The sequence below is a fragment of the Anomaloglossus baeobatrachus genome, chromosome 8 (genome assembly GCF_048569485.1).
Source record: "Anomaloglossus baeobatrachus isolate aAnoBae1 chromosome 8, aAnoBae1.hap1, whole genome shotgun sequence".
Taxonomy (NCBI): Eukaryota; Metazoa; Chordata; class Amphibia; order Anura; family Aromobatidae; genus Anomaloglossus; species Anomaloglossus baeobatrachus.
In genome coordinates, this window is record NC_134360.1 from 76232706 (window position 1) to 76257809 (window position 25104).

At 50.5% G+C, this 25104-nt stretch overlaps 1 protein-coding gene across 2 annotated transcripts in view; it reads left to right on the plus strand.

Moving 5' to 3' along the window:
• Window positions 1-20995: 20995 nt before the first annotated feature.
• GALR3 (galanin receptor 3) overlaps window positions 20996-25104 on the plus strand; it is an 84964-nt gene continuing 80855 nt past the window's right edge. The window contains exons 1-2 of one of the 2 annotated variants that reach the window (XM_075321802.1): window positions 20996-21070; window positions 23300-23670. In XM_075321802.1, the coding sequence (XP_075177917.1) occupies window positions 23321-23670 (350 nt within the window). In that variant the 5' untranslated portion in view covers window positions 20996-21070; window positions 23300-23320. The other variant, XM_075321803.1, reaches the window with a different exon arrangement.

The following is a 25104-nucleotide window of genomic DNA, read 5'->3' on the forward strand; positions in this document are numbered from 1 at the left end:
TCCCAGGTAAGCAGAGAGTTTACACTAGTTGGACTCTAGGCCCACCTCCCCCTACTCCCAGGGATGGAAGTGCCTCAAGAGGCTACAACCTTGCACTATAGGGGGTGATTACCTACAACAATAGAAATGTACACAGGAGTAGTTCAAATAAGACAATGAATCAAGCTTGAAATAGGAATCTGTACAGCAAGATACACCTCCCCCATATCCCACCATCACAGTCAGTTTCTAGTTGGAGTCTGTTAATGAAGGAGAGTGGAAGCAGGCCTGTGCCCAGGTCTGCAGCAGTCTGACAGGTGCCAGGGTTGGAGCCCGGGCACCTTTGGCTAGGAGGCACACGGTAGCCTCAGCCTGCAGGAGCTGGGAAGATGGCTCGGTGGAACCGTGGTGGACAGGGTAGTGGCTCACCGGTACCGACCCGGGGAACCACCTCGGAAACCGGAGCACAAAGGGGGGTACTCAGACCCTGAAACGAGGTCCAGAAGCGACTGGACTGAGTTAATTAACTGATTGCGGTCTGGACTATAGGTCCTTTCCCACCCAAAGTCCCGACTGAAGACAACAGCCCAACGAGGGGGATAGAAAGCCACCACACAGGCAGAGAGATCCCACGGGCCAGCGTCTGCGGGCAAAAGGGCTCTCCGACATCCACAAAGCTGGGGAGCGGACTTCCGACGCTGAAGTGCGGGTAGCCCACAAACACACAACACGGTGCAGGAGAAAGGCAGAGACAACCAACCAGGTGGGGGACCAGACGCAGCCGGCTGCGGGCACCGACCACCATCAACTTGGTTTACCAGAGACTCGTGTAAATTACTAACTGTGAGTATGTGAAGCCCCGCTAGTATGTGTCGGTGCAGTACCTTCAGGGACTCCACGTGGATGGAACAGTCTGGTCACAGGTAGGGAACCTTCTTTTAGGATTGTCGTGACGCCACTCTCAGTATTGCGGTCAGCGGGGACCGCCACTGCAGATTAAGGGATGCCTGGGGCTGATGGTGGGTGCAGTCAGTATATTAGCCCCCTGAGAGTGAGGCAAGCCCCAGGCCCCGGTGTATGTGTGTGGGACCACAGGTCGCAGAATGACTCAAACACAGTCCAAGAAGTCTTTCAACGTGTTTACTCACTGTTTGGAGGTCACGGTGAGATGCCCGGGCGACACTGTGATAACCAGGTTGAACCAGGAATTCCAGGAGGCCGTTCTGAGGGTAGCTGTCCACTCGCCTTCCTTGCACTCTTTCTGTTTTTAGGAGGATCCTTTGCTTGAAGCGTGGTAGGACCCCTCCAGGGAAGCTGTTACCACCCTGCTCCCCTCTCTCTGGCTCGTCTGCCGGCAGCGTGGCCTTGGTGGGATGGCTTCTGGCCCTGTCCCCTTATGGGCCTGGTGATTGCTGCTTGGCTCAAGCTCTGTGTAGTCGTGGTGAGGGCATGAAGTACCCCCCCCCCCACCTGTAGGTTAAGCAGCTCTGGATGATCTGCTGCCTGTACTGGGGACCTAGTTCCCCTTGTGTGCTCGGATACCGGGATCTCCGTACTCAGCCACCCTTCTCTCTGGATGATTTTCAGGCCGACCCACGGTACTCCTTTCTCCCCCGCTTTCAGCTACTGCACTCCTCAGGACCTGTCTGACACGAGAGCTCCTCTGCTCCCTTCCACACACTTCAACTTCTTCCTCCAGACTCCCCTCTTCCTCTCTCTCTCTGCCCTGCTTCCTAGCAACCAGCCCCTGAACACACCCCAAGCTGGGAATTGAAAGTTAACTCCTTCTGGCTACCCAAGGGTCCCCTCTGGTAATGTGGGAGGCCTGGTCACTATATGTTTGTGTGTGCACCTCATCCTGGCCTTTGGAGATTACCTGGAAGCATTGCTCCCGCATGGGTGCAATACTCTGTGGTGCCTGACCGGGTCAGGGGCGCCACATTCCCCCTTAGTTATCATCAGCACGTCCTCGGGCTGCAAAGACAAGAGAAAAGGTAAATACAAACTTTTCCCACACAGGGGCAATTATTTACATTTAAACATACCAGGTACCATTCCACCACCAACCACCCACATGTCCGAACCCCACCCAAAAACCTCCAGGAGGTAGGTCGCCGGTCCTTTTGGTGACCAGGGCTGGGCCATCACATTCCCCAGACCTTTCCTCCAATCTTCCTCTCCTGAGGAGAGTGGTGTAAGGTAGGCCCCATAAACAGGCGTACCCGCTTCCGAGTGTTGGAGGGCAGGCCCCATAAACAGGCGTGCCCCCTTGTTGGTGCAGAGCCATGCCCCTCAACAGGCAGACTCTGTGGTTGATACCAAGGAGGTAACTTTTTACAATGCAAAAGTTTGTGGTTAAATCCAGTTCATAACCAGTGGTCTAACATTTTAAGGAGGTCTCACAATAGTCCTTGTGGGCACATTTCGCTTAAACGTTACTTAACTATAAACAGGTTAAACATTACCTTTCACACCGTCACTTTGAACTAAACTGTACTTTCTCTATAGCGTAATGGGAGCTGACCAAAGTTGCTGCGGGTTGATCTACGCAGTACTATACTGTCATCTGTCTGAGGTTGTGTCCTCCCACCCGATGTATGTGTCTCGATGTGAATAATAGGTGTACTAGGTATTGATACCAGTGCATGGTCTTCTGCTTCAGCTACATTTGGCTCTTCCAGGTTCTGGACAGGTTCTTCTGGTTCTCTTACTTCTCTAGATTGAGGGAATGTAATGACTGGAATAACTACTGCTCCATTGTATTGAGGCCAACTTGCTGGGAAATCTCCAAGTACAGTATGGATCATCTTTTCTTTTGGTTCTTGAACTGGCAAAGGGTTGGGAATTTCTTCAGGGATTCTTAGTTGTTCAGGACATTTCTTTAAGCGATCTCTAGAAACGACAGCTGTTGTTTTTCCTCCATCTTTGCTGATAAGGCATGTCTTTTCACTGCTAAGCGTCGATGGTAACACAGTATAGGGTTCTTCTTCCCAGTGATTGTCAAGTTTATGACGTCTTCTCTTTCTTTTGAGAACTGTATCTCCTGGCATCAAAGGAACAGCAGGTGCTTTTCGATTGTAGGCCTTTTCTTGTTTCTCACGCTGCTGAGTCAGGCTTCGCTCCACACACTCTTGTACTTTCTTGTATTGGGCTTGGCGGTTGGAATCCCAATCAGCACCTTGTAGATGGTCTTCAGGGGTCTCAACTCCCATTTCCAGATCTACTGGCAATCTCCCTGGTCTGGCCCTCATCAGGTATGCCGGTGTGCAGTTCGTGGAACTCACAGGGATGTTGTTATACATGTCCACTAGATCGGGCAGTTTTTCTGGCCACTGACTTCGTTCTTCTAATGGGAGAGTCTTCAGAAGGTCGAGAATGATGTGGTTCATTTTCTCACACATGCCATTGGTCTGAGGATGGTAAGGCGTAGTACGGATCTTCTGGCAGCCGTATAGGTTACAAAACTCCTTAAACACTTCAGCTTCAAAGGCTGGTCCTTGGTCAGTGAGCACTTGATCTGGATAGCCATGTGGTCGACAGAAGTGTGTCTGGAAAGCTTTGGCTGCAGTTTGACCTGTCAAGTCCTTGACTGGTACTACCACCAGGAATCTGGAGTAGTGGTCAACCATAGTGAGAGCGTAGTTGTAGCCTTGTCTGCTGGGTGCCAACTTTACATGGTCCAGGGCCACGATCTCCAGGGGCCGTTTAGTTTGGATTGGCTGGAGTGGTGCTCTCTGGCTGTGCTGGTCTTTTCTTCTAAGATTGCAGGGCCCGCAGTTTCGACACCACTTCTCTAGGGCAGATCTCATGCCCACCCAGTAGAATCTTACTTTAAGTAGGGCCTCCAGTTTCTTCCAACCAAAGTGGCCTGCACCATTGTGATAGGCTTCTAGCACCATCCTCGTATCCTTCTGTGGTACAATCACTTGCCACACCTTCTCATGCGTCCTCGGGTCAATGATGCTCCTGTAAAGTTTGTCTTGATAGATGAATAATCGACCCCTCTCCTTCCATAGGTACTGTGCCTCAGGTGGGGCTCCTTTGTCAAGGCTGGCGCCAGGCTGGTTGATCAGTTTCTTTACCAAGCCTATCGCTGGATCATTTTCCTGGGTCTCCTTCCAGTTGTAGTGAGGTAGTGGGTTCAGGGTCACCTCTTGGCGGTTGGCACGCAACTGCCGGCACTGTTTTGCTCCATGGCGATGGAACGCTGGCAGCTCAATCTCTTCAAGATCATCTACATCTTCACCCTCGTCTGCTAGGTGAGGCATCCTGGACAGAGCATCTGCGTTGCCGTTCTTGCGGCCAGCTCGATACTTGACAGTAAAGTCATAATTCGCCAGTCGGGCTACCCAACGCTGCTCCATGGCACCCAATTTAGCAGTATCCAAGTGGGTCAGGGGGTTGTTGTCCGTGAAGACAGTGAATTTGGTGGCTGCCAGGTAGTGCTTGAACCGCTCTGTGATAGCCCATACCATGGCCAGGAACTCTAGCTTGAATGAGCTATAATTCTCTGGGTTTCTTTCAGTAGGCCTGAGCTTCCTGCTGGCGTAAGCAATCACATGCTCTTTGCCTCCCTGCACCTGTGAAAGCACTGCTCCCAGTCCCACATTACTGGCATCGGTGTACAGTACGAATGGCAGACCGTAGTCAGGGTAGGCTAGGATCTCTTCACCCGTCAAGGCCCCTTTCATTTGTCTGAAGGAGTGTTCTTCTGCTTCTCCCCAGTGAAATGGCGGGCCGGAGATCTTTCCTTTCTTCTTTGGGTGGCCTACCAGGAGCTCTTGCAAAGGCGCTGCCATTTTCGTGTAGCCCTTGATGAACCTTCTGTAGTAGCCTACCAAGCCAAGGAACTGACGTACCTCCCGGACGGTAGTAGGTGTGGGCCATTCCTGGATGACTGTGACCTTCTCTGGGTCCGGTGCTACTCCTTCTGCACTGACCACGTGACCTAGGTACTGGACCTTTGGCTTCAGTAGATGGCACTTGGATGGTTTCAACTTCATTCCATATCGGGATAGTGCTTCAAAGACTTCAGCCAGGTGTTTCAGGTGGTCCTCGTAGGTCTTGGAGTACACGATGACATCATCCAGGTAGAGCAGGACGGTTTCAAAGTTGAGGTGCCCTAGGCAGCATTCCATAAGCCTCTGGAAGGTCCCTGGGGCATTGCAGAGTCCAAATGGCATGCTGTTGAACTCACAGAGGCCCATTGGGGTGGTGAAGGCCGTCTTCTCCCGATCTTCTTCTGCTACAGATACTTGCCAGTAGCCACTAGTAAGATCTAGGGTAGAAAAGTAGTTAGAGGCTTTCAAGGCAGCGAGGGATTCCTCTATCCTTGGCAAAGGGTAGGCATCCTTGTGTGTTATCTGATTTATCCGTCTGTAATCCACACACATCCTCATCGTGCCATCCTTCTTTCTTACCAGGACCAGGGGAGCCGCCCAGGGGCTACAACTGTCCCTTATGACGCCTGCCTCCTTCATGTCTTTCAGCATGTCCTTTGTGCGCTGGTAATGGGCTGGTGGAATAGGCCTATGTCTTTCCTTAATGGGAGGATGACTGCCTGTGGGTATGTGATGTTGCACCCCTTTGATCCTACCAAAGTCTAGTGGGTTCTTACTAAAGACCTGCTCGTATTCCTGCACGACCCTGTAAACCCCATGTTTCTGGTAGTCGGGTGTAGAGTCAGTCCCCACGTGTAGTTTCTGGCACCAATCCTCTAACTGCTTTTGGGAGGTCTCGCCCTCTTTTGAGTCAGCTTGTGTCAGGGGACCTACAGGTGTTATGGCGTCATCTGAGCATGTAAACAGTTTGGCTATGGTAGCGTACCTTGGTAGTCTGGCTTCCTCCTCCCCACAGTTCAACACTCGTACAGGCACTCGTCCCTTGTGTACATCAACTACCCCCCTGGCTGTCAGAATCGTGGGCCAGTGGTCTGAATGAGTGGGCTCTAGTACAGCCTGGTAATCTTGTCCTCTGAGACCTACCGCTGCTCTACACCACATCATCATTTCACTCCGTGGGGGTATCACAATGGGGTTTGCATCCATCACCCGTACACTACCAATCTCACCGCCAGTCTGTTTTACCTGTTGCTTCCTCAGAATGATTCGGATCTCCTTTTGCAAGGCTCTTTGCGACCTGCCCTCAGCACCTTCAACAATCTGGTGAAGCAACAACAACACTTCCCCTAGGCAATTTTCTATGACATTAGTGCCTAAAATCATTTGCGGGTTCCTGTCTCTAATATCAGTGTCCACAACAATCAGTCCTTGTCCCTTCATTTCCTGCCTTCCCACCTTTATGGTTACCTCTTTGACCCCGATCTGGTCTATAGGTTGTCCGTTGGCAGCATAGATGGTGAGGGAGGGGTCCGGTGGTCGGAGATCGTCGTCCGACCAAAACCTCCGATAAAGGACATACGGGATCGTGGTGACCTGAGAGCCGGTGTCCAATAATGCCGGGGTAGGGATCCCGTCCAGGACAATGGACAGGACAGGACGTCCACCCACGTACTGATCACAGCAGCGACCTGGGCCTGATCTTCTTAATCCTGAGGACTGGCCCCCGGCCCCAGGTTTGGCTCGTTTAAAGGACAGGCCCTTGCATAGTGTCCTGCCTCCTGGCAACGACGACAGATGGGTTGTCCAGATGAGTCATAGCGATCACTGCTCCTACCTCGGGTCGCAGGACCTCTTCTCCTCCGCATCCACGGGACGTCCTCTGGGCTGTCAGCTAGCAGGATCCGATGAGGGACTTTGGTGTCTGAGGGCAACTGCATTGCTTTCAGGATTTGTGCGACGTCCTTAGTGAGCTGTTGCACCTGGGAGGATAGTGTATTTATGGTCTCTGCTGGCGTGTTGAGTCCTGTTGCAGTTATCAGGGCCTGCGAGGAGGATTCCGCTCCTGCAGCCGTGGAACTGGCAGGCCATGCGGGTGCGATGGGGTCTGTGTCCACAGGAGGTTGGAGTGCTTTCACTGCCCTGTCTTTCAGAATGGCAAAGTCCACGTCAGGGTGTTCCAGGGACCACAGCTTCATCTGCTTCCCATCCTCAGGAGAGCGCAGGCCCCGCAAGAATTGTTCCTTCATCATCCGGTTTCCTTCCTGATCACTGACAGGGTCCACCAGCTTGAGAGCCCGTAGTGCAGCCTGCAGCCTGAGGGCATAGTCTCTTATACTATCTTGGGGCTTCTGACGGCAGTTATAGAAGTCCGTCCTCAGTTCTCCATCTGTGCGGTGTTCAAAAGCAGCTGCTAGTTTGGCAAAGATGGTCTCAACAGAGCCCCGGTCATCATTGGTCCAGGACTCAGCCTCCAATTCTGCTGCTTCAGTCAATTGTCCCAGCACCACAGCGGCCCTCTGCTTACCAGTCATCGCGTGCATGTCTAGCAGGGTGTTGATCTTCTTCTTAAACCCGGTCAGCGTGTCTATTTTACCGGCGTATTGGGGCAGCCATTGCGCTCCTGGGACATACAGCAAGGAAACTGGCATTATGGGGGAGATTTCAGCCGGCGCGGCTGCGACCGCGGCACCGGCACCAGGCGCTGCTGCGTCCAGCGCGACGGGGGCTGGCATCGCTTGGGCTGCGTCGCCCTGACCAGGAGCATTACCTCCTGCAGCGTCCATTTTTCTTCAAAAATCTCCGCGCCCCCTTTCCACTTCCGGGGTCAGTACGCTCTCCGAATTGTGGGGATTCTGGGGCGGCCACACCTCTTCGTGGGCGGTGCGCTTCTCCCTCGCGCGGGCTGCAGCGCGCGCTTTTGAAGATGGCAATATGGCGGCGGTTCAATTTTTTTGCGGTCGGACCTCTGAGGCACACGGTCACCTGTCTGAACAGGTCTAGTCCTTATCCTGTTCGTGACGCCAGAAGTTGTGAAGCCCCGCTAGTATGTGTCGGTGCAGTACCTTCAGGGACTCCACGTGGATGGAACAGTCTGGTCACAGGTAGGGAACCTTCTTTTAGGATTGTCGTGACGCCACTCTCAGTATTGCGGTCAGCGGGGACCGCCACTGCAGATTAAGGGATGCCTGGGGCTGATGGTGGGTGCAGTCAGTATATTAGCCCCCTGAGAGTGAGGCAAGCCCCAGGCCCCGGTGTATGTGTGTGGGACCACAGGTCGCAGAATGACTCAAACACAGTCCAAGAAGTCTTTCAACGTGTTTACTCACTGTTTGGAGGTCACGGTGAGATGCCCGGGCGACACTGTGATAACCAGGTTGAACCAGGAATTCCAGGAGGCCGTTCTGAGGGTAGCTGTCCACTCGCCTTCCTTGCACTCTTTCTGTTTTTAGGAGGATCCTTTGCTTGAAGCGTGGTAGGACCCCTCCAGGGAAGCTGTTACCACCCTGCTCCCCTCTCTCTGGCTCGTCTGCCGGCAGCGTGGCCTTGGTGGGATGGCTTCTGGCCCTGTCCCCTTATGGGCCTGGTGATTGCTGCTTGGCTCAAGCTCTGTGTAGTCGTGGTGAGGGCATGAAGTACCCCCCCCACCTGTAGGTTAAGCAGCTCTGGATGATCTGCTGCCTGTACTGGGGACCTAGTTCCCCTTGTGTGCTCGGATACCGGGATCTCCGTACTCAGCCACCCTTCTCTCTGGATGATTTTCAGGCCGACCCACGGTACTCCTTTCTCCCCCGCTTTCAGCTACTGCACTCCTCAGGACCTGTCTGACACGAGAGCTCCTCTGCTCCCTTCCACACACTTCAACTTCTTCCTCCAGACTCCCCTCTTCCTCTCTCTCTCTGCCCTGCTTCCTAGCAACCAGCCCCTGAACACACCCCCAGCTGGGAATTGAAAGTTAACTCCTTCTGGCTACCCAAGGGTCCCCTCTGGTAATGTGGGAGGCCTGGTCACTATATGTTTGTGTGTGCACCTCATCCTGGCCTTTGGAGATTACCTGGAAGCATTGCTCCCGCATGGGTGCAATACTCTGTGGTGCCTGACCGGGTCAGGGGCGCCACAAGTACAACAGTGCCCTCCGGCCTCGCACCTCCCTGCACCGCCCGACTACTACTATCCCAACGGGTCCCGGGGCCACCATCCCTGCCCACGGAGGGGTTAACAACTTGCTGCATAACATCTCCCCCGGGTGCCCCGTAACTGCAGCGGTGGTGCCTACCTTCACCACATCCCGTGGGTGGCGTCACAAACTCAAACACGGCTCCGGCCGTACACCTACGTCCCCCTAAAAGCGCCAGCCCCCCACTTTCAGATCGAAGTGGACCACGGGACCCCCAGGTCCGGAGATGCTTGAGCCACCCACCAGCGAGCGTGGATCCGAGTGGCTCGGTTGCCGCCGAGCACGGGGCGGTACACCAACACCGGGCCCCGGGGCACAAACCCCCTACCCGCGGAGGGGGTTAACACTAGAAGTCCCAGAGAGAGGAGATTTAACATTTCTACCTTTGGAACCCAGAGACGGGTCAAATGACCTGAAGGATGTTAGCTAACATCCTATAATTACCGTCTTTTGTTCTGTAATTAAGGCCATTACTGTCGCACCACAGGAGGTTGTTGTTTTCCATTGAGTTTAGCCATTTAGTTTCTAGTTAGGGTACCCACACATCTGCGTTTTTCTGCCGCACTCGCAGATCCGGCATAAGGGCAGTACAGTACTTTACAGTTCACAGAGAGTGCGGTAAGCCCCGGTCACATGCTGTCACATGCTCCGGTCACATGAACCTATGTGCCCGGAGCTTGCCAGTGAACTGTAAAGTACTGTACTGCCCTTATGCCGGATCTGCGAGTGCGGCAGAAAAACGCTGATGTGTGGGTACCCTTAGTTCTATTCAGTTTGGACTAAGGGTCATTTAACCCTCTTTCGGGACTTCAGGGGGGAGCTCGAAATTTCTGGGACTTCTAGTGTTAAACACCTTGCTGCCATACCATCGCCACCGGGCTCCCCCTTACCCAACAGCAGTGGTGGTATTCCACCTTACAACGCACAGTGGGTGGTGTCATGAACTTCTAACTCCCCTGTACATATTCCCCTTTTCAAACTCGAGTGTCCACGCGAACCCCCGGGTCCGGAGATCTCTCGAGCCACCGTGGTTCTGGATCCGAGCGGCTTGGCCGTTGGCACGGGGGTGGTACACCAGTAGTTTAAATATTTGAATGTTTAACCCCTCCCTGTCCTGTGACTATTGCACTGCAGCAAATATGCACTTACAGAGGTTCTCCGTTGAAAACAAATAATCACCTCTACTAAGGCCACGTGTATTTGGTGAGGTTTTTTACTTCAGTATTTGAAGCCAAAACCAGGAATGGTAAAATCAGAGAAAAAGTATAATAGAAATACGGGCACCACTGCTGCATTTTTCACCCACTCCTGGTTTTGGCTACAAATAACATACTGCCCAAATACTGAACGTGTGAACATGGCCTAAGGATAGTGATAACTTATTCATCAGTGGGGTCTGAATACTGGGACCAGTGTACCGCCCCGCAGCCTCGGCTGCGGCCGCCGAGCCGCTCGGATCCATGCTCGTGTACTGCGGGTGGTGGTTCGAGCCTCTCACAGACCCAGGGGTCACGTCGCTCTGAAAGGAGCAGTGGCGGTGCACGCAGGGGTTTGGGTGATTGTTTGGTGGAATTGGTAAAGTTCATGACGCCACCCACAGGTTGTGGTGATTGTATGGTGGACACCACCGCTGCCGTTGACTAGGCCTCCCGGGGACGGTGTTATGCAGCTCGGTGTCAACCCCTCCGTGAGCAGGGGGCGATGGTCCCGGGGGGCCCGCGGGATGTTGAGGACCGGGGTGCAGGGCGCAGGGTCGCGGTGTAGCGCGGTGCGGTGCCTGATGGCACTGATGTACTCACTCTGACACAAGATAACGGAGTCTCTGGTAAACCAAACGGTAGAATGGACGGGGCCCACAGCCGGCTGCGGTGTTCTCCCTGGACGGGTTGGGGGCGGCTGTCTTTCCCCTCGCACTGATGTTATGTTGTGAATAACTCCTGTGCCTGGACACTGGTAGTCCACTCCCCGGCGTGTAAGTGTCGTAGGAGCCCGTTTGCCCGCAGGTGCTGGCCCTTTGGATCCCTTGCCTTTGGCGGTGGCACTTATCCGGGATGGTTAGGCTGTTGCCGTCAATCGGGACTTGGGTGGGAATGAACCCCTGAGGTCCAAACCGCAATCAGTAAATTTGACTATCAGGGCGGCTTCTAGCCTAGTCGGGGTCTGAGTACCCTGCCTGGTGCTTGGCTCCAATCGGCTCCCCGGTTCGGTACCTGCGGGCCACCGCCCGACCCCGTTCCTACAGTTCCACTGACCGTACACCAACTCCTGCAGACGGCCACCACCGTCTGGCGACCTTGCTGGAGGTGCCTGGGCTCCAACCCAGACACCTAAACAGTCCGTGGCAAGCCTGGTCCCAGGTCTGCCCTTGACCTTCCCTCCTCACTCCTGAGCTCCACTCCACTCACTCACTGACTGACTGTTTGTGCTTTCCCGCCTCCAGGCCTGTGAACTCCTCGGTGGGCGGAGTCAACTGCCTGGCTCCGCCCCACCTGGTCTGGACATCAGACCCTGGAGTGTGGCAACAAGGATTTTAGTGTGACTGTTGTCACCTGTCCGGGGAAGGGGTGTGTGGTGTTGTGTCTGTGACTACCTGGCTAGGCCAGGGCGTCACACCAGCACTGATCGGCAAAATGTGCAACTTTTATTCCCATTACAGTGGAGCTTGTGTCCGACTCAACCCCTGATCCATTCATTCCCTCAGTGGCTGCCGTGTGCTGTACTTAGTTTAGTATAGATCACAGAGGGAAGCGGGTTTATGCCGCGCTAAAAACCACTGATGCCGGCATATTAAAAATTTATTTTTTATTTCACAATCCTAGCTTTTTCTAGATCCTGTCACCCCATATAGTATTTTCCTTTTCAGCAGTGGCAAATATTCACTCTGAGTCCATTTGAAACAACGACAGTACAAACTACCCGAACAGAGTAATGGATAAATGCGACTTTCTCTATCCCAGCCCAAACTTCATGGGTTCGCATACAAATGTCCCCCTTCCCCCCCCCCCCCCCCCTCACCTTTTTTTCTTCTGTTGCTCATGCAAATATTTAAAACAAGGTTTGTTCCAAAAATCAAATGCATAACACTTAATCTGTTTATTTATATATTCCTTTATGGTTTCAATGTTTGGAATTTCCTTCATATGCAGTGTTGTAAAGTCTTCTTCTTTCCTTTTTTTCTTCGATGACGTTGTATCTTTCCATGTGTCTATGAGTCACTGTGAAGCCCCACAGGTGTGTAGTGTCGGTGCATTACCTTCAGGGACTCCACTCGGCTGGATCTCGTCACAGGTAGGGAATCTTCTATTGTCGTGACGCCACTCTCAGTATTGCGGTCAGTGGGGACCGCCACTGCAGGTTGAGGGACGCCTGGGGCTGATGGTGAGTGCAGTTAGTTGGAATAGCCTCCTGAGAGTGAGGCAAGCCCCAGGGCCCTGTGTAGGTGCGTAGAACCACAAGGCGCAGAATAACTCCAGGCAGGATGTCTTTCAGGGTTTTTACTCACTTCAGGTGGCAGGGTGAGTAACCCGGGCGTAGCTGGGATGAACCAGGTGGGAACCAGGTATCCTTCAGGCTGACTTCTGATGGTGACTACCAACTCGCCTTCCTTAGCCCTTGGTGGTTTGGGGTAACCCCGACTTTTAGTCCCTATGGGGGTCACCCAGGGAAGTTGCTGAAGCCTCACTCCCCTTCGTTTGCCGTTTGCTTGTTGCCTGGGCCAGATCACTCCAGCTGCTTGCCTCCTGTGAGCTATGGGCCCTAACTGTGGCTACGTGGCTGCGGCTGTTGTGGTGTTGTGGCGTGGGCTTTGAGAGCCCCACACCGGCAGGTTTAGCAAAAGAAAGCTGGATCTATCTCCGCTTCGGGATCTGCCGCCCGTTTGGGCCTGGTACTCCCTAGCAGTCTCCTTACTTCCCACTCCGTGCTCTCTCTCTAGCTGAGATGGGTTTCGGGTAGCACTCCTAGTTGACCGTTCTCCCCCGTCGGTAGCCACTGCGCGGACGCTGTCAGACTACAGCAGCCCAGGGGAAGGGGTCAGCTCTCCTCGGAGCTCCCTGGACTCTGCACTGAACCGGCTCACATCTGGGACCTTCACTTCTCCTCCTGTCGGTAGCCACTGCGCGGACGCTGTCAGACTACAGCAGCCCAGGGGAAGGGGTCAGCTCTCCTCGGAGCTCCCTGGACTCTGCTCTGAACCGGCTCACTTGAGGGACCTGCACTTCTCCTCCTGTCTGAGCTCCACTTCATGCTCCTCACTCCTCCACACTCTGCTGCAGACTGTTTACTCCTCCTTCTCTTTTCCCTTTTGTGCCTGCCTACGCCACCTAGCAACCAGGCTCTCTTACCACACCCCTTGAGAGGAGATGGAGGCTTTTGGCCCCCTCCACTATTCCAGTGGAGGTGAAGGCTTTTCCCCCTCCTGGGATCCCCAGGGGTCCTCTCATAGGTACATGTGTGAGACCTGATCACTATGCGCCTGTGTAGTCACACCTCGGTCAGCCTTCTGGATTACCTGTATTGTACTGTCCCCAGCATGGGTGCAGTACTCAGTGGTTCCTGACCAGGTCAGGGGCGCCACATTCCCCCTTAGTTATCACCAGCACGTCCTCGGGCTGCAAGACAACATTTTTAAAATGCATAAAACATTAAAACATGTAAAACATTTTTAAAGCACCAGGTACCATACATCACCACCCTCCACCCACAAGTCCGTTAACCCACCCAAAACCCTCTCACGTTGGCCGCGCCTTCAGCCACTTCTGGCAGGATGTAGAGGCGGCTTTCATGGGCTGGTGGTTTCAGGGTATACCTGGCCTGGTGGATCCGCGCCTTCAGCCTCTTCTGGCAGGATGTAGAGGCGGCTTTCACAGTTGGTGCTGACCAGGTACCCTCTTTGTGGTGGAGAGCCAGGCCCCATAAACAGGCATGCTCTCTGGTTGCAGGTGAGCCAAGGCCCTATATACGGACGTGCCCCCTGGTTGCAGACGAGCCAAGCCCCTAAACAGGCTGACTCTGGTGGTGGTGGTGCCCTCTGGTGTAACTATTTACACTGCGAGAGTTTGTGGCTATAGCCAGTTCATAGCCTTAAGGTTCATTTCTCACATTAGTTTATGTGGGCACATACTTAAACTTTAAAACGTTGCAAAAACTTCAAACTGGTAACTTGCTGTATTTCTTATGTTATTTACATGGATTCCTCCTCACCAGGGCTTGGGCCTGTAGGGCTGCGGCACCTGCTGCTTTCTCGCTCTCTTTCATCATCCGTGGTAGTCTCATCAGTAGGTTCCTTGTCTTTTCTTTCTCTGTCTTCATCTGTTTCTTTATCTTGTAGCATGGGATGGCTGTGGGGTTTGCTGGTACATGGTGCTACATCGAGCGCATACCACCCTCTTTCTCCTTGATGCATTGTAAATTGCACTGAATCTCCCATCTTTAAGTTTCTTCCAGGATGTCCTCTGGGCAAATGAGCCCTAACGTCTCTTCTATTGACGAAGATACCTTCCTTTATACCAGGTGCAACGATGAATCCGTATCCTGACTTCAGGCTAAAGTCTTCCACAATTCCTCTACAAAGGGGTCCTCTGACCTGGGCTTTGGCTCTTCTCAGGAACCGTTTCTCCTCTAGGTCTCTGGCCGTTATTTCATCTTTCTGTTCTGGAGATGGCGGGGCAGGTGACAACTGGGTTCTGCTACGGCGCCGTGTCTTGCGGGCTGGATTCTGCGAGGTACAGCTTACAAGCTCCCAGGTGAGGCTTTGGGGCAGATCTTCTTCAGCAGAGGGTGTTAGGTCTTCCTCATCCCAGCGGGAATATGGCAACATCTCCGGCTCTGGGTATGGATCCAGTGTGGATGGCTCTGGAGTCAGCTTCTCAGCTTCCTGGCCTCCCCTCCCCCTTAGTTCTTCTGAGCACTCCTTTGGTGGCAGTGCTGGGGATGGGCTTTCTTCAGCAAGCTCAGGCGGGGGACTCTTTGGCGTGGTTACTGCAGGGGTTGCCGGAATCCTCTTGGGGGTATGCGGGGGTAGCATGTACCGGTCCACCATCCATTGTGGAAACTTGGCCTCCATGTCAGCCTTCAGCTGCCAGTATGCGGGGTCCTCCCCCAGCGTGGGCTTTCCAGCAGGTGCCTCTTTGGACTGGGGAGCGGTGTCTGCTCTGGCCTTGCAGGCCGGGGAAAATGGTGATGCAATCTCTTGGCGGGCCGCGCCTGGCATGGCGGCGGCCTGGTCTTGGCGGGCCGCGCCCTGTATGGCGGCGGCCTGGTCTTGGCGGGCCGCGCCCTGTATGGCGGCGGCCTGGATGGGCACTTCTGGCGCAGCTTGGATCGGCGTCGCAGCTGCGATGGGGTCTTTGCAGGCTGGGCTGGGCGTCGCTGCAGCGATCGGAGCTTGGCGGGCCGCACCGGACGTGGCTGCGGCCTGGTTCAGCACCTCACTTGCGGCGCGGACGAGCGTTGCGGCTGCGGTAGGGTCTTGGCGGGCCGGGCCTAGCAGGGCGGCGGCCTGGGTCAGCGTTACGCCTGCGGCGCGGATGAGGGTCGCGGTGGCAGCCGGTTCTCTGCGGGCCGGACTGGGCGTCGCTGCAGGGACCGGGTCTTGGTGGGCCGAGCAGGGCATCGCTGCGGCGGCCTGAGCTTGGCGGGCTGCACCTGGCGTGGCTGCGGCCTGGCTCAGCGTCGCCGCGCCGGGCGCCTCTTCAGGGACCGCGGGCGTGGCAGCAGGGGTCGGGGCATCCGGGCCGGCAGGGGTAATACTGGACTCACCCATCGGTGGCAGCATCGGGGTCTGAGTCGTTGCCACTCGGTCTGGCGCTCGGCGCGCGGCTCTCCCTTCATAGGCCTGAACCGCGGCAGCCATCTCCAGAAGTTCCATGCGTTCTTCTCTGATCTGCTCCACGACCCGGGTCTCCAGTCGGTCGCAGAACTGGGCCAGCTCCCGATACCACCAGGCAGCGGAGCCCGGTTCTGGGTTTCTGCGGTCAGACGCCATTTCTTCTGCGCCCTCTTCTGTACGATTTCCCAGCAGTGGACTCATCGTTGCCTCTAGTAGCAAGCTGTTCAGTTTCCGCTCTGCCTCTTTCAGCAGCTCCTCTCCCAGCAGCAGGCTTCTGGCTCCCTTTCTGTCCCGACGTCTCTGGACGCTTCCGCTCTCTTCACAAGCGAGGTCAGAACTCTGCAGGGGATCTCTGGGTAGCCACACCTCTTCGTGGGCGGTAACTTCTCCCAGCGCGGGCTGCTGTTGTTTTTCAGCGCGCTTTTCATGGTGGCAATATGGCGGCGCTTCCAATTTTTCAAGCGGACCGCCCAGGCACATGGTCACCTGTCTGAACAGGTCTAGTCCTTATCCTGTTCGTGACGCCAGATGTGAAGCCCCACAGGTGTGTAGTGTCGGTGCATTACCTTCAGGGACTCCACTCGGCTGGATCTCGTCACAGGTAGGGAATCTTCTATTGTCGTGACGCCACTCTCAGTATTGCGGTCAGTGGGGACCGCCACTGCAGGTTGAGGGACGCCTGGGGCTGATGGTGAGTGCAGTTAGTTGGAATAGCCTCCTGAGAGTGAGGCAAGCCCCAGGGCCCTGTGTAGGTGCGTAGAACCACAAGGCGCAGAATAACTCCACACAGGCAGGATGTCTTTCAGGGTTTTTACTCACTTCAGGTGGCAGGGTGAGTAACCCGGGCGTAGCTGGGATGAACCAGGCGGGAACCAGGTATCCTTCAGGCTGACTTCTGATGGTGACTACCAACTCGCCTTCCTTAGCCCTTGGTGGTTTGGGGTAACCCCGACTTTTAGTCCCTATGGGGGTCACCCAGGGAAGTTGCTGAAGCCTCACTCCCCTTCGTTTGCCGTTTGCTTGTTGCCTGGGCCAGATCACTCCAGCTGCTTGCCTCCTGTGAGCTATGGGCCCTAACTGTGGCTACGTGGCTGCGGCTGTTGTGGTGTTGTGGCGTGGGCTTTGAGAGCCCCACACCGGCAGGTTTAGCAAAAGAAAGCTGGATCTATCTCCGCTTCGGGATCTGCCGCCCGTTTGGGCCTGGTACTCCCTAGCAGTCTCCTTACTTCCCACTCCGTGCTCTCTCTCTAGCTGAGATGGGTTTCGGGTAGCACTCCTAGTTGACCGTTCTCCCCCGTCGGTAGCCACTGCGCGGACGCTGTCAGACTACAGCAGCCCAGGGGAAGGGGTCAGCTGTCCTCGGAGCTCCCTGGACTCTTACTGAACCGGCTCACATCTGGGACCTTCACTTCTCCTCCTGTCGGTAGCCACTGCGCGGACGCTGTCAGACTACAGCAGCCCAGGGGAAGGGGTCAGCTCTCCTCGGAGCTCCCTGGACTCTGCTCTGAACCGGCTCACTTGAGGGACCTGCACTTCTCCTCCTGTCTGAGCTCCACTTCATGCTCCTCACTCCTCCACACTCTGCTGCAGACTGTTTACTCCTCCTTCTCTTTTCCCTTTTGTGCCTGCCTACGCCACCTAGCAACCAGGCTCTCTTACCACACCCCTTGAGAGGAGATGGAGGCTTTTGGCCCCCTCCACTATTCCAGTGGAGGTGAAGGCTTTTCCCCCTCCTGGGATCCCCAGGGGTCCTCTCATAGGTACATGTGTGAGACCTGATCACTATGCGCCTGTGTAGTCACACCTCGGTCAGCCTTCTGGATTACCTGTATTGTACTGTACCCAGCATGGGTGCAGTACTCAGTGGTGCCTGACCAGGTCAGGGGCGCCACATCACCACTCTGAACCATATGGGTGGATGAGATCATAGCTGTAAATGTGGCAGTATGGATTCCTTTATAAGGAACCAGGCCAGTAGTACTTGCATGATTTATTTTTCCTGACGAAGGAGACGGGCAATGTCTCTGAAACGCATAGGATTGTGAAATAAAAAATACATTTTTAATATACCGGCATCAGTGTTTTTTATCGCGGCATAAACCCGCTTCCCTCTGTGATCTATACTAAACCACGTTATCCACGGGGCCGCTGCTGAAGCACGCGGACACTCACACACGTGTATAAGGGGTTGTGACTGGCACGACCAAACCAGGTGAGTGTACCTTTTCTCTGCATTACCAACCATCATACCGGGTAAAACCCTATTGCGCCCTTTTTTCCCATCTCCAGCAGTTACAAGTGTGCTGTACTTGGCGTTTTCTGACCGCCCCAAAGAAGATGAGTGGAGCTGCGGTCACACATCCTAGCTGCCGCTGCATTATATAATGGGGATAGAAGGGCCATGTCAGGGATAAAAGTTCCCAATCTTCCGATTGGTGCGGTTTCCACTGGTCTGGTTCGACCAATCAATAAGTTATCACCAACCTAACCTGTGGATCGGTCATAACTTGTCACCAAAGACCCTCTACTGCAAACTACTGTAATTGTACATCAGTTATGGTGCACAGGAGATGTGCAGGAGCCGCCTGTGCTTTACAGTCAGTGCACCACTATAACGGGGTTTGTGGCTAATGTAGATACTTGCAGGTAGCTGTCCAATTCCCCTGGTGGGCCCCAGCCACCCCAGTCCGACCCTGTCTGGGAGACTTCAGCACCACAGACAGCAGGCGCGGGGACAGGTGAGTTCATCTCCATGTGCTATCACGGATCACAGATCAAGGATTGCACATGTAGAACACACGTGTGCCGTGATTCACGGCACACGGAGGGACATATGTGTTTTTATCACTTCAGTTAAAAATGTCTGTGTTTTTCACTGATGTGTGAAACAAGCCTTAGGGGTACTTTGCACGCTGCGACATCGCTAGCCGATGCTAGCGATGCCGAGCGCGATAGTACTCGCCCCCGTTGCAGATGCGATATCTTGTGATAGCTGCCGTAGTGAACATTATCGCTACGGCAGCTTCACACGGACTTACCTGCCCTGCGACGTCGCTCTGGCCGGCGACCCGCCTCCTTCCAAAGGGGGCGGGTCGTGCAGCGTCACAGCGACGTCACACGGCAGCCGTCCAATAGAAGCGGAGGGGCGGAGATGAGCAGGACGTAAACATCCCGCATTGGCGGTGGAGGTAGGTAAGGAGATGTTCCTCGCTCCTGCGTCTTCACACACAGCGATGTGTGCTGCCACAGGAACGAGGAACAACATCGTATCTCCTATTGGTGCGACATTATGGAAAAGTCCGAACTACACAGATCACCGATTTACAACGCTTTTGCGATTGTTTATCGGCGCATCTAGGCTTTACACGTTGCGACGTCGTTACTGGCTCTAGATGTGCGTCACTTTCGATTTGACCTCGGCGATATCGCAGTAGCGATGTCGCAACGTGCAAAGTACCCCTTAGGATAAGATCTTGGAGATGGGAATAACCCTTTAATAGCTAGTTGTCGTAACCATGGATATCTAAGGTCCTGCAATGCCCTGCACATAATGTAAGTGACAAAATGAATCAGGAGAACTATACTACATTTATAATTAAAGATATTTGCTATTATTATTATTACACCTACTACATATTAGGATAGGATCTTGAAGATGGGATTAACACTTTAATTGCTACTGGTCGTAACCATGGATACATAAGGTCCTACAATGCCCTGCAAGTGAGGTAAGCGACATAGTGAAACAGGAGAACTATATTACATTTCTAATTGGAGGTATTTGCTAATATTATTATTACACCTACTACATATTGAGCCAGGATCTTGGCGAAGGGAATACTCCTTTAATGCTCAGCATTGATCATTCTTTCAGGGGTTTTGTGTTAACATCTGATGCCGATATTGAGACATACTCCTTCGCATACCTATTTCCTTTCATTAGACAAACAGATGAAACTCCATCTGACCTCCTTTCTGGCGGGCTGATTTTTTGGGAAGGACACAATAGCATAGTCTACCACATCCAGAAAGGAGACCAGGCACAGTCCAAAGTTTCATTTTTTGGACTCCATTTGCTTTATTAAGCTGGATGGACACAGAAAAGGCCATGGATCACAACTGTTTTTCTGTATCTGAACATATCTCCCTGAAGAAATGGTGATTGTAGAGCACTAATGTAAAAGCCCCGTTACAAGCAACGTCGTATCTAACGATATATCACCGGGGTCACGGATTCCGTGACGCACATCCGGCAAAGTTAGCGACGTCATTGCATGTGACACCAACGAGCAGCCGTTAACGATGGAAAATACTCACCAAATCATCCGTCGTTCATTTTCAAAAAATCGCTGATTGTTGAGGACGCAGGTTGTTCGTCGTTCCCGAGGCAGCACACATCGCTATGTGTGACAGCTCGGAAATTATGAACTACAGCTTACCTGCAGCCGCTGGCAATGAGGGAGGACGGACGTGGGCGGGATGTTACGGCCGCTCATCTCCACCCCTCCGCTTCTATTGGGCGGCCGCTTAGTTACCCCGCTGTGACACCGCACAAACCGCCCCCTTAGAAAGGAATCGACTCGCTGGCCACAGCGATGTCGCTACGCAGGTAAGTCCGTGTGACGACTCCTAACTATATTGTGCGCCACGGGCAGCGATATGCCCGTGATGCACAAACAACGAGGGCGGGTACGCTCGCAAGCGATATCGCTGCATGTAATGTCCCCTTAAGTTTAGCCTTACAGACTCTGGAAGATGGTTAGTCATCAGCCAACCCATGAGTTGGCATCCAACATGGCTCCAATCTTTCCATAGGATTAACTTTCCTTGTTCTCAGTATGTTTTACCTTGAAGGCTTGAATGGAGAAAAGACAACCAGGTGTGGGACACAAAAGACCGGAGGAGAGAAGGGGAAATTTTAATTGCTTATTGACGTCAATTAAACAAGACCAAGAAAATGCAAATTTAAACGCTCCAAACATAATTACGTGAGGATAACCATGGCCAAGATCTAATCTACTGTATGTAACATCACAAAGGCTATAATACAAATAGTTATACAATGGAGACATGGTGATTGAAGTAGACAGTCTGAATACATTAAGACAGATTGTGTGAAAAAGAAGAGACGAGAAAGGGACTCGGAAAGAGGGAGGGATGGAAAGAATGTGAGAGGAGGAGGGAGCAGAAGAGAATGCTCACTAGAGAAAGAGGAAGATGAAACAAGTACAGCAGCTTAGACAGAAGGTAAGAAGGGGAAAATCTGCTATATGCACATTACGAAGAAGGGAACGTTCACGAGCCACAATGCATATGGCTTGATGGCCACTAGAGAGTCGGAAATTCGTCCACACAGGTTCGTTTTCATGTATTACATGCAAAAATCACATTATCCAGGAGCAAACATCTGCACATCATGAGGATATGCCGCACTGATATACAGATATATTAGCACAGTATCAAGAAGAGCGATATATGCTGTATATTGACTATGAATCTGTATGTTATCTGCTTAAGTAAGCATCTCTATAAAGTATATACCTGCTCCCTGCTCCTAGGAATGAACAATACTTATATCTGTAAATTATAATGTCATGTAATGTTATGTTATACTGTATAGTAGAAAATGTCTCACATTCTACTCATATATTGCATCGTAGAATACACTTTAAAACACACACTTTAATAAGAGATGTTACACTATACATGTACAGTATATGTAGAAGGAGTTGTATTATCAGAAGTATTAATGCACTATAGAAATATAGGACTGACAGGTGGACGTGCGGTCAGTAGAGCTGGAATTGCCAGTGCAGCAGAGCACACTTTGGCTTTTGGTGCAAAGTATAGTGAAATAACAGTGATTTATTTGTTGTAGGTACATCAGCTCTGCTACATCTTTTGGGTTTTGTTTTGGGGTTTTTTGCATTTATGGTAACTGCTTAGAGGAAGAAATGTGTACAGTCATAGAAAAAATGCTAATATATAATAAGAATATCTTACTGGGTGTGTAATCATGTTCAATTTATTCATTGTTTTCACTAAATATGTCATTTTTTTTCCACAACGGTGGGGAAGAGAGATAGGTAGTGTTCATATACAGACAGATAGCTAGCTAGATAGATAGATGATAGATAGATAGATAGATAGATAGATAGATAGATAGATAGATAGATCGATAGATACATAGATAGATAGATACTGTAGATTATAGATAGATAGATAGATAGATCGATAGATACATAGATAGATAGATACTGTAGATTATAGATAGATAGATAGATAGATAGATAGATAGATAGATAGATAAAAAAAATAGAAACATAGATAGATATGTCATAGATAGATTTAAAAAAAAAAAAAAGATAGGAACAGCATATAAAACTATGACGGGTGAAAAGTCACCAGCAAACCTTAAATCCTTTGGCAATAACATAAGCAACAAAAGGAGGCAGCACTCCAAACATAAAGTGAAAAAGTGGACTTCATTGGCCACTATAGGAGCTAATGTAGTCCTCTTTTTCACTTTATGTTTGGAGTGCTGCCTCATTTTGTTGCATAGATAGATTGATGGATAGATGGATAGATAGATAGATAGATAGATAGATAGATGGATAGATAAAGGATAAGAGATTGATAGACTGATATATAGTTATTAGATAGATGATAGATAGATAGATAGATAATAGCAGATAGATAGACTGATAGATCAATAGATAGATAAATAAAAACATAGATAGATAGACTGATAGAATAGTTATTAGATACATAGATGGATGATAGGAGATAGATAATAGATTGATAGATAGATAGATGGATAGATAAATAGATAGATGCTAGATAGATGATAGATAGAGAGATAGATAGATAGACAGATAGATAGAATCATAGATAGAGGGATAGATAGATAATGGATAGATAGATAATGGATAGATAGATAATAGATTGATAGATAGATAGATAGATAGATGATAGATAGAGAGATAGATAGATAGAGGGATAGATAAATAGATAATGGATAGATAGAGGGATAGATAGATAATAGATTGATAGGTAGATAGATAGACAGATAAATAGATAGATAGATGATAGATAATAGATATATAGATAGATAATAGCTAGATAGATGATAGATAATAGCTAGATAGATGATAGATAATAGATAGATAGATGATATATAATAGATAGATGATATATAATAGACAGATAGATGATAGATAATAGATAGATGATAGATAATAGATAGATAGATGATAGATAATAGATAGATGATAGATAATAGATAGATAGATGATAGATAATAGATAGATAGATGATAGATAATAGATAGATGATAGATAGATGATAGATAATGATAGATAGATGATAGATAGATACAGTGATCATTTTTCTTAGTTATTGATGAGGTAAATTATTGCAATGTGTTCTGTTATTTATTAATCTCTTTTTTCGTTCTTCTGCTTTTCTTCTCCGCAGGGTGGTGAATGATTCAGAGCAATGTCTCAGGCATGGAACGGATCAGTCTCATCATCAGAACTGCCCCCCGGGGGAATCATCGTACCCGTGGTCTTTTCCTTGATATTTGCTCTGGGCACTGTGGGGAATGGTTTAGTTTTGGTTGTGTTGCTAAGAAATGGCCAAACCAAGTACAACACCACAAACCTGTTTATTCTAAACCTGGGGGTGGCTGACTTGTGCTTCATACTACTATGTGTGCCATTCCAAGCGACTATCTACACCCTGGATGGATGGTTATTTGGGGCGTTCCTCTGCAAAGCTGTTCACTTCTCCATATACCTGTCCATGTATGCCAGTAGTTTCACATTGGCCGCCGTCTCAGTTGACAGGTAAAAAGAAAATCATATTCCATATATTGCTGGGAAAATTTCGATCTATTCAACTGCTCTACCTCCAGAATCCATTCCCCTCCCCCATCTGTCTTACTGCCTTCTTGCCCCTCTTATCCACCTGCGTGGCCCATCCTTGGTGATTATCCCTTGTGCTTGTGCCTATCTACGTTTGTCCATCGTGCTTTTATAAATCTTTAATATTATTTAATTAATTATTCATTGATTTACATAAACTGGTCCATTCTTGCAGACTAAACCAGTGTACAAAATTTAGTCATCTCTTTTCCATTTCACTTATTCCCATATTCTTATCATAGGTTGCTTTATTTTTTCTTTTACTGTTTATTTTCTATTTTTTTTCATGTCCTCTGCTTCTTTCCAGGGGTGATATATTACCATGAATACATTTAGCAATCAAGTACATTTGTGCTCATTTGATTTCCCACGTATTCTGCCATATACTCACCTCCTCAATCACGTCCCATTGATTTCCATATGTCAGATCTACTCCTGTTTTCTATGTAGATTTGTTGGCCATCGAAATCAGTATTCAATATTTTTCTGCCGGCCATAATGTTATTATATACTATATACAAGGAATGACTAATTATAACACAACCAATATAAAATAACGTAAAAAAAAAATAACATGCTCATATCCATGATATCATTAAACCATATGAGCAAATGATTTCATTTCCATAATTGACCTTTAATCAGACAGATCAATGCTTTGTTGGTGCAGATTTGAAGGGATTATGCAGCCATTGAAATAAAAAAAACAAACACCCAGAATGCTATAAAAAAAATTAAAGTTAATCTGTCAGGTGATTTTGTAGTACAATACTAATGTTATCTTTAAATAGGACTAAAGGAGACCTTTCAGGATCAGTAAGATTTATTGCTCTACCTTATCCTGTTATCTTGTTGTCAGCTCAATAGAATTCAGTGTCTCCTGCCTCTAGTCAAGTGTATGAAAATACAACTTACATAGTCACTGCTCCCCCCACCCACCTCCCAGTGCATTCACTATCACTGCTGATAGATAAGAGGGTGTATGGGTGGGGGAAGCAGTGAAAATTCAGTTCAGATTTGCTATCACTGTTGCCAGCACTGAGACGTGGGTGGGGGAGCAGGACATATACAGTTTGTATTTAAATATGCTTGACTAGTTACTATGTCACACTGAATTCTATGGAGCTTACAACAGGATAACAGGAAGAGGTAGAGCTATCAAAGTTACTGATTCTGAAAGGTCTCCTTAAGCCTGATTTAAAGATAAAATTAGTATTGTACTACTAAATCACCTGACAGATTTAAATAAGTAATGCTCACCTTACCTATCTCCCACCCATAGCTTCAGTTCCAATTCTGCCTAAGTTCCCACCGGTCTCTCGACTTCCTGTTTGGTTTGCTTGGGCATGTAACTCC